This window comes from Phacochoerus africanus, chromosome 4 (genome assembly GCF_016906955.1).
Source record: "Phacochoerus africanus isolate WHEZ1 chromosome 4, ROS_Pafr_v1, whole genome shotgun sequence".
Classification (NCBI taxonomy): domain Eukaryota; kingdom Metazoa; phylum Chordata; class Mammalia; order Artiodactyla; family Suidae; genus Phacochoerus; species Phacochoerus africanus.
The window spans coordinates 73,360,106-73,368,503 of record NC_062547.1 but is presented as its reverse complement, the minus strand read 5'-3'; the positions used below and the strand labels follow the sequence as shown (position 1 = coordinate 73,368,503).

Here is an 8,398-nt window from a genome sequence, read left to right as displayed (position 1 = left end):
CGCAGGGGGAGGAGCCAGGCCAGGGGGAAGAGGTGTAAGCAGTGAAACACCCAAACTTTGGGCCCACGTGTGGCAGGGCCCAGTGGGGGGATGCAGCACCCAGGACCAAGCTGGACGCACACCCGTGTTGTCCCTCGGCCCTTACCTGGGCTGCAGCTGCACTCTGCACACCTGTCCTGGGACACCTGAGCATCCATCAGGTATCCTCTGCTGCATCCCTGCCCAGCCCCCTCCCTCAGACCATCAGGTGCCTCCATCTCCACCCAACACCTGCCTCCACCCTCCCAGGGCCTCCATCCGTGGGGACCTTTCCATTCACCATTGGTGACACCCACTCCTGCCCGCTGGGCTGAAGCCCAGACAGCTGCACACTGCTGAAAGGCCTCCCCCATCCCTCCACTGGTCAGGTCCTGGCTTCAGGGGGATGGGGGGGATGTGCAGGCCACTTCCCAGGCCCCACCCTGCTTGCTGTGTGTCTCCAGGCAAGTTCCTGCACATCTCTGGGCAGCCTTGGCTTCCTCATCAAACACGGAGGTGAAATCCTAACACTGCAGGAGTCTGGAAGGTGTCTCTCCACCACTAAGAAGCCCCCCCGCCCCGAGTCCTGCTGGTTGACTTGGGGTTTTCTAGGGCTAGGAGACCAGGGATCTAGAATCCCAAATCCACTCTGCTCAGGAAGCCTGACACCCAGGAGGCACTGCGGTCCGGCAGGGCCTCACCACATGGCTCAGGCCCACTGGACAATGGAGTGAGCAAAGGGAGAGCCCTCCAGGTCGGGCCCCAGCCCAGGCCCCCACATTCGACGCCACCACAGATTTGAGAGGTCAAATCTCCTTTAATGAGGCGCGGCTCCCAGGTCCTGCCTGGACCCTGAGGGGGCAACGCTGGCCAGGCCAGCAGCCTGCCTGCCCTTGCCACCCTGCCTCCCCTTCTTGGAGGTCGAGGTGCCAGCCTTTCTCTTGCCAGGGGGCTCAGATCGCAGTGCGGGGGCCACGGCGGTGGCAGCCGGGGGGCCCGGTTGCGGTGGTGGCTCCTCGTCCAGCGCCTTGAAGTTGAAAAAATAGTCCACGTTGGACACGGTGTCCAGGATTTCGGGTACACTGTAGTCGAAGGACAGCAACTCGTCGGGCAGGTGTAGCGAGCGGATGTCACCAGAGGAGTCGTCCCCACCGCCCCCGCTGTCAGGCAGGGTGGGCCCGGGGGCCTTGTGAGGGGCCCCATCCGGCTCGGCACCACCCGGGAGGCAGTCAAAGAGCTTCATGGCATCCTCGAGCAGCACCTTCTCAGGCAGGGTGAAGGCCTTGGTCGCCTCGGAGGTCCTGGCCTCACCCGCCCCCAGCGGGGCCGCCTCAGCTTCGGGCGCCCTGGGCTCAGCGGGGCCTGGTGGGTACAGCAGCGGGCTGGGTGGTGGCTCCTTGGTGGGGAAGGCGGGGGGCTCGCTGGGCCCCTGCAGCTGGCTCAGGCGGCCCTTGAGGTGGCTGTAGGGACCAGCGGGCAGCGGGGCCTCGGCGGGCAGCGTGATGAGCAGTGGGGGCAGTTTGCTCTCCTTGGGGGGCAGTGGGGGTGCCGGGCCTTCCTTGATCAAGGGAGGAGGCAGCTCAACGAAGGTGGGGGGCCCCCCATCCCCCATGAAGCCCAGGGCCTCAGGCCCAGGCCCCTCTGGGAAGTAGGGCAGGAGGTACTGGGGGCCCCCTGGCAGCAGTGGCTGGTAGTGGGGGTAGGGCGGGGGCAGCGGAGGCGGCCCTGGGGCCTTGAGGTAGTGCTGGGGCTCCAGGAGGTAGGTGCTGGGCGAGGCGGGGCCCCCAGCAGGCCCCCCGCCGCCTACTGCCGCCAGCTTGTACAAGGACGACTGGCCGAAGTCGGTGGCGGCCCACTCGATTCGGTAGATGCGGGGGTCAAAGAAGCACCCGCAGGGCGCCATCTGGAAACCTGTGGCCGGGGAGGGCGGCCCTGAGAGAAGCAGTCCTGGGACCTGCCGTGGGGGTGCTGGGGGGCCCAAACCCTGGGGCACACGTGGCAGACAGAGCACACAGACCAACTTTGGGGCCCACCTGGACAGGGACATAGCCTTTGCCTCTGGGGACCTGTCTAGGGGCCAGGGGCCCTGGGCTTCGATTTGCAGGCCTGACTGGGGGCTGGGGAAACAGGCCTGGCTTTGGGAGGACAAGGGACATAGGCCCTGTCTGCAAAGCCCCATATAGGGGAAGAGGAACACAGGCCTCGGTCCAGGGGCCCCGTTGGGAAATAAGACACAGGTCCTGCCTTCGGAAGGGGGAGCCATCTAGAAACATGGGTGGGGGCAAGACAGACCTGCCCACTCCCCGGACATCAAGGTTGGTACCTGCTGGAGGGGCCGGAAACACCTCTTTCTCCGGGTTTGAGGGGTGATACAGGTTGGAGGAACCTGTGGACAAAAACAGGCAGGTGGGTGGGGTCCTGTGGCTGGCGGGCAGAGCCCTGGTCCCCACCCCATTGGGTCCCACCTCCCCATACCCATAGTGGGAAGAGGCTCCGTGCAGGTGGGACCAGGCTGGCTGCCCGGCCCCTCAGTGCCGTCCAAGCCTTGGGGACTGAAGCCTCTTTGGGGAGCTGCAGGTGTGTAGAAGGGTTTGGGGTGCTGCATGGAGAGGTGGGAGCCCGGCCTGGGCAGGCCAGGAAGGCAGCAGGTGGGAGCACAGGCAGCCCACCCGGAGAATGGGCTCAGAGTCCTGCAAGGTTCTGTTTGCCCGGTTACTCGGGGCAGCGGGTTCCAGGCTGCACACTGCCCACCGGTCAGGGTTCCGGGTATGGGGGGGGCGGGGGGGGCAGGAGCAGACAGGGAAACCAAGGCAGCCAGAGACGGGCGTCACAAAGGGCAGGGTGGACCCTGGGCCCAGTCACCAGCCTTCCGCCACTGCCAGCAATGCCTGCCCGACAGGTCCGAGGCCCCTTCCTCCAGGCAACCCACCCAGATCCACACCTTCACAGGCCAAGCTCTCCTCTCAGAAGCCCTGTGGCTTCCTTGTGGCCAAGGTCTCCTGGGCACCGGCAGCGGCCAGCACAGGTAGACGGCTAAAGAAGGAGGAAGGGAGCTACAAGGACGGGGAGCAGAAGGACAGCCTCAGGGTCACAGAAAGGCCTGGGTTTTACGAGAATAAAATTTATTGTCTTCTCAGGTGCCAGGAAGGTCGTGGGGGGAGCCACTGGGCGGTCAGGCGCCCCCTCCCACCCCCGTGGCTACTTGTAGGCATTGGCCTTGTGCTTGGGCAGGAAAACGAAGGTGGGTGGCACGGGTCCCAGCAGCATCTCACTGTGAGGAGGACAGGGGGCAGGGTCAAGCCAGGGCAAGGGTGCCCCCGGCCCAGCTCCCCACCCACCAACCGGCTCCTCTCGGCTCCCACCCCGGTGCCTGGGCCCCCGGGCACCTGATGCGGATCCAGTCGGCTGCCTTCTGGCTGGACATGAGCGTCTCCAGGTAGTCGCGGCCCATGTAGTAGGGCGGCCGCTCGTTGATTCTCTGTGGGAGCCGCTCCAGCAGGCCCACAGGCACATACCTGTTGGGCGGCAGGGGGGCCAGGGTTGGGCCAGGCCTCCACAGGATACCAACCCCCGCCCCCCGTCCCATCCCACCTGCACAGGAAGGAGAGCCACTCGAGCAGGAAGCGGCGTGTCTTCTCCACACCCTGCGTGTCTGAGCCCCAATGCTCGAGGCCGTAGTGTGTGAAGTCCCTCAGGATGTCCAGGCGCTCAGAGGACGAGATGTCCCAGTGCCGCTGCTCCTTGATCTCCGTGAAGAGCCACGGCTTCAGCAGGGCACCGCTGGGGGCCGGGCAAGTGGTCAGCAGGCCGGTGGCCGGACCCTCAGCCCCTCAGACCTATGGTCCCAAACTTCCTGGCCACGCTAATGCAACCTTCTAAGTCCGAGAATTCCAATCCACAACTCTGAGCCTGCGATGGCAGAAGTTTCCAGTCCTTTCCTTCCCCACCGGCTGCCACCTCCAACATCCCCTTGCCCGACCAGGCAGAGCCACCCACTGGGGACTGACAGAGCTGCGGGGGAGGCAGGCGGGCGCTCAGGGGCGGGTCTGGCTGGTGCTCTGTAGCACCCCCCAGCCCTGGGCATTTACCGGGCAATCATGATCCCAGCGACACCGGTCTTCATGGCTCGGTTGGCATCCTCATAAGACAAGATGTCCCCGTTTCCTGAGGGACAGAGGCCAGGGCCTCAGAGAGCTGCATGCAGGCAGGAATGGGGGGTTTTGGGGAGTCCTTGCCGGCCCAGCAACCCCCATCAGGGCAGGGAGTGGGCCCCAGGTGTGTGGCCTTTGGTGGCAGTGTGGGAGGGGAGGTCTGAGCTGAAAGGCAGGGAACCCACCGAAGAGGGGCATGGGGCTGGCTGCTGTCACGCACTGCTCGATGTACTGCCAGTCGGCCAGCTTGGTGTAGCGCTGCTCCCGAGAGCGGCCATGGAGCTGGAGAAGAGGCAGCCGCATGGGGAGGGAGGGAGGAAGGGTTTGGGAAGGTGGAGGATCAGACAGAGACAGAGAGAAAGAGATCCAGAGAGACCGGGAGAGACGGGCTGAGAGAGAGAGACAGAGAGAGAGAGAGAGACAGATGGAGACAGAGATGGAGGGAAAGCCAGAGAACAGGTGGGAACAGTGGGAAGGGAGAGAGAGTTAGAAAGTGATGAGCCTCAGGGGTCCTGATGCTCACTGTGCCCCGAGACCCACCGTGACTAGAGCCGCCCCCCAGTCCCGCAGCTCAGGTAGCAGCCGGTGGGCCAGATTCACACGCTCCTGGACGCCTGTGCGGATCTTCACGGTCAGGGGCACGTCCAGCACCTGTGGGGACGGGAGTGGTTGGCAGGGCCGGGGATCGGGAAAGGGGAAGGCGTGGGAGTGAGGTGGTGTCTCCGACTGTACCTGGTTCATGCCTCGGACGATCTGCTGGAACTTGGCCGAGCGGTTCATGAGGGCACAGCCCCCGCCCTGTGAGAGATGGGCTGCTGGAGCTCCAGAAGGCAGGACCCAGGCTGGGCCAGATGCCCCCTGCTGCCCTCGCTGTCCAGATGGGGAACCTGAGGCCCAGAGGCCCCCAGGGACTCCGCCCACCCACACTCTGCCCTCCCCGGGGCTCTGGGGCCGAGCGGGTACCTTCTTGTATACGAGATCAATGGGGCAGCCAACGTTGATGTCCACGAAATCCACCTCGATGGTGCGATTCAGCAGCTCTGCACACTTGGTCATGGTGTCGGGGAAGGCGCCCTCAAGCTGTGTGTGCATGGGGGGGGGGGGAACAGGGGGACAGGGCAGAGGGTGAGGGGCCGGCTCTGCCTAGCCCCGTGCCAAAGCCATCAGCCCTGGAAGTGCATCAGGCTGGCACCCCGCCCATGGCTGAGGCAAGGGGTCTGGGAGGAGACCTGGAGAGCCGGACCCCGAACCCTGCCTTGAAGTTTGGCAGCTGAGATTCCCCTCCACCCTCCCTCGGGGCAGCACAGACCTGGACACCAAAGACGTCCTCACAGGGGTGGCGTTTGAGCAGGGCCCACTCGGACGTCTGGCCCTGCAGCAGGTTGGTGCACACGGCCATCTCCCCGCATGTCACATCAGCCCCAAAGCGCTTACAGATCCGCCGAAAGGGTAGGTTCCCGCACTGGGGACAGAGGGGGACAGGGGCATGAGTGAGGGCATGGCAGGCAGGGACCCCCGGACACCCGTCCAAACCCTAAGACCCATAAGGTGGGGGAGGTACTGCTAGAGTGACCGTGCTGCCAGCAGCCGGCCCACCCCCATGTGGGTCCTACCGTGGTGAGGGGGGCCAGGTACAATTTCCCACTGATGTCCAGCTGGAGGGAAGGAAAACACACAGTGAAGATCCCCCCTCCGACCTGGCTTTCAAGGCCTCTCAAACCTCAAGCCTCCCCACAGCCTCTGCCCCACATGCTTTGCCCTACCGCGACCAGCCGGGATCGCTTTCACCCCCAGGCCTCCACACAAGTCAACAAATCCCTCCATGAGGAATGTTCTTTTCTCCACGTTCTCCACTGGAGAGCTTCTACCCAACCATCATGACACTAGCCCCAATGTCCTCTCCTCCAGGAAGCCTTTCCCACTGCTCCCCTCTGCCACAGCCCTGACGCTCGAGAGTTCGGAGTGAGTGTCCAGCTCTGTCTGCCCCCAACACTGCCCATGTCCTCAGCGGGGAACCCGTGACACATACCCACCGCTTCTCACAGGGCCGCAACCTGACTACATCCTCATCTGTCAGGGGCCCGCATGTCCTTAAAGGGCCACTGGGAGGGGCCTGTTGTGGCCCATAGGAGGTCTGCTGGGCATCACAGCCATCTTGCTCTGGGGCACCATCAGCCTCCGTGACCTCAGGCTCAGCAGCGGTGGGGGTAGGGCCTGGCAGCCGGCCCTTGCTTAGTTGGCGCAGGGCCTGCTCCGAACGCTCAAAGCAGACCTTGCGCTTTCGCAGTTGCTGCTGCAGGGCCTTGTCCAGGCCGTTGCGGATGTTTGGGGCCTGGACCAACCCCTCCTGCACCAGATTCTGGCCCTCGGGCCCCAGATGCGCCCCAGCAAAGCGGCAGGTCACGCCATAAGGGCACCTGCCAAAGGTCTCAAAGAGCACACAGCGGGGTCCCAGGTCAGCCGGCTTGGTCTCCAGGTAGAGGCTCACATCATGCAGGAAGCGGCAGCGATCACCATAGAAACATTTAGAGGCTGATTCCTGCAGGGAAACAAGCCGGCAATGAGGGAAGACAGGGAGACAGTCAGGCAACCAGGGATTGAAATGCAGGTCCCTCTCCTCCTGGCAGGGTGTCCTCAGTTTCTTCATGGGCAGATGGGAATGATAACGATTCTTATATCACAAAGTCACGAGGATTGAATGAAGGGCAGAGAGGCACACACTCAAGTCCTCTAAAACTTTCTGGTGACAATGACACTCACCTGGACCAGGGAGGGACAGAGCCTGTTCTTGTCATAGTGGGTGGGCTTCATATGAGGCCGGCTCTTGTTCTGGCCCCGGGCCCTCTTCTGAGCCTGCGGCTGCTCCCTCTGCTCGGCTGCCTCCTCTGTCTGCCCGTCCTTTGTCTGCCCATCCTCCAGTCGGATACGCTTGGCCTCAGGCTCAACCAGGTCACTGTCATCAGGGTCCCCTGCCTTGGTTTCCTGGCTGGGCTCCTCCCGTCCTTCGGCTTCCAAGAATTCGTGGAATTGCTCCTTGGTGGTGAGGTATCTGCCAACAGACAGGCAGGGGAAACAGGAGTTAGGGAAGAAGTCCCTCTGAGCTCAGAGTCAATGAACGCTGAGAAAAGAGGCTGAAAACACCTGCCCCTGCTTAAATGCTTCTGCTGATGGGGTGCTCACTTAGAATCAGTCAGCTGCCAACTTGGGAGCACCTCAGGGCCACAAGGAGGACCTATTTTGTTCCTAGGTCCCCAGAGCCCACACTGATGAGCTGAAGTATAGATGTGAACACCCCTGTCCACGTTAGGATAAAGGAAACTACAAGTCCCAGAGCGCCTTGCAACCAGGCCGCAGCCCGCCACATTTCCCAGCACGCCCTTCAGCCTTACAGCCCCCAGTACGCCCCCTCCCCGCCTCCCCGCCTCCCAGCACTTGCTTCAGATTCAATCCCAGATTCTATCTGCGGCTGGCTAGGGGTGCACATGCGCTATTCCCGCCAAATGCTGAGACTACAGTCCCCAGCATGCATGCTGGCCTTGGCATCAAAACCCGCCCACCCCAGCATGCACCGTGCTGTCCTTCGAGCATGTGACAGTTCCCAACGTGCACGATCTCAGGTGCTCTCCGGCCCTGAGAGTAGAAAAGAAAGGAGAGCAGAAAAGAAAGTGAGAAGAGCATGCGAGCTTCCCGCCCTGGGCTGCGGCCCCACCTCCCAGCATGCACGGTTCGGGCCGCACTTACGGGTGCCGGGAAGGCCCTGAGATACTCCCCCCGCCCAGAGACTCACTGAGGTTTAATGGGCGCCACCCCTCGTTCTGGCTCGCCGGCTCCGGAATTGCCACCACCACCACCACCACCACTCTCTGCTGGGGCCTCCGCCGCTCCCTCCGCCATCGGTCCCCTTCACCCCCGCTTTGGAGTGTCGCGGGAAGGCCTTCCGGGTCGCCCGTGTGTCTCCCCTGGTTGTGCCGGGGAAGTGCTCTTGCCCGGGTCGCTCCAAATGACGCCATTGTACGTGTCATGGGGCGGAGCCTGCGTGGGGGTGGGGCCTCAGATTCCCGTACAAACCTCTGATCCTCTCGTGGGAACGGGAAATGTTAAATGATCCTTTAGGTTCGCTCAAACTGGCCTCCTCCGGGCCACAAATCGGCCCAAGGAAGTGTTGTTTTCCTGATGGGGTTTAAAATTTTTTATTTTCAATTTTTTTTTGTGTGTGTGTCTTTTTAGAG

The 8,398-nt window shown here is 63.0% G+C and overlaps 2 protein-coding genes across 6 annotated transcripts; both read right to left on the bottom strand.

Annotated features, from left to right (window-relative positions):
• Positions 1 to 815: 815 nt before the first annotated feature.
• Positions 816 to 2,974, bottom strand: PRR22 (proline rich 22). 2 transcript variants are annotated; one of them, XM_047777392.1, is made up of 3 exons: positions 2,494 to 2,974; positions 2,342 to 2,404; positions 816 to 1,929 (listed from the first exon to the last, which is right to left on the bottom strand). In XM_047777392.1, exons 1-3 carry the CDS (start codon positions 2,621 to 2,623, stop codon positions 836 to 838), a joined length of 1,287 nt encoding a protein of 428 aa, XP_047633348.1. In that variant the 5' UTR covers positions 2,624 to 2,974; the 3' UTR covers positions 816 to 835. The 2 variants fall into 2 exon arrangements, with proteins under 2 accessions (XP_047633348.1, XP_047633347.1); XM_047777391.1 differs by having other exon boundaries at positions 816 to 2,404; positions 2,494 to 2,580.
• A 149-nt stretch (positions 2,975 to 3,123) lies between these two features.
• Positions 3,124 to 8,181, bottom strand: DUS3L (dihydrouridine synthase 3 like). Of its 4 annotated transcripts, none has more exons than XM_047777387.1 (13): positions 7,957 to 8,181; positions 6,930 to 7,218; positions 6,199 to 6,708; positions 5,783 to 5,824; positions 5,479 to 5,631; positions 5,133 to 5,249; positions 4,902 to 4,967; positions 4,710 to 4,820; positions 4,355 to 4,451; positions 4,107 to 4,182; positions 3,610 to 3,798; positions 3,405 to 3,533; positions 3,124 to 3,289 (listed from the first exon to the last, which is right to left on the bottom strand). In XM_047777387.1, exons 1-13 carry the CDS (start codon positions 8,061 to 8,063, stop codon positions 3,217 to 3,219), a joined length of 1,959 nt encoding a protein of 652 aa, XP_047633343.1. In that variant the 5' UTR covers positions 8,064 to 8,181; the 3' UTR covers positions 3,124 to 3,216. The 4 variants fall into 4 exon arrangements, with proteins under 4 accessions (XP_047633343.1, XP_047633344.1, XP_047633345.1 ...); XM_047777388.1 differs by lacking the exon at positions 7,957 to 8,181 and adding an exon at positions 7,739 to 7,876; XM_047777389.1 differs by lacking the exons at positions 3,124 to 3,289; positions 3,405 to 3,533 and having other exon boundaries at positions 3,706 to 3,927.
• Between the last annotated feature and the right edge of the window lie 217 nt (positions 8,182 to 8,398).

Coding starts and splice junctions, on each gene's coding strand:
- PRR22 (XM_047777391.1), bottom strand. CDS start 2,281: ATGGCTCCCCCTTCCGAAGGCAGGACCTGTGTCTTATTTCCCAACGGG.
- DUS3L (XM_047777387.1), bottom strand. CDS start 8,063: ATGGCGGAGGGAGCGGCGGAGGCCCCAGCAGAGAGTGGTGGTGGTGGT. Junction 5,825..6,198: donor GGCCCTGTGAGAAGCGGTGG/GTATGTGTCACG, acceptor CCTTCCCTCCAG/CTGGACATCAGTGGGAAATT. Junction 3,534..3,609: donor TGGCTCTCCTTCCTGTGCAG/GTGGGATGGGAC, acceptor GCCGCCCAACAG/GTATGTGCCTGTGGGCCTGC.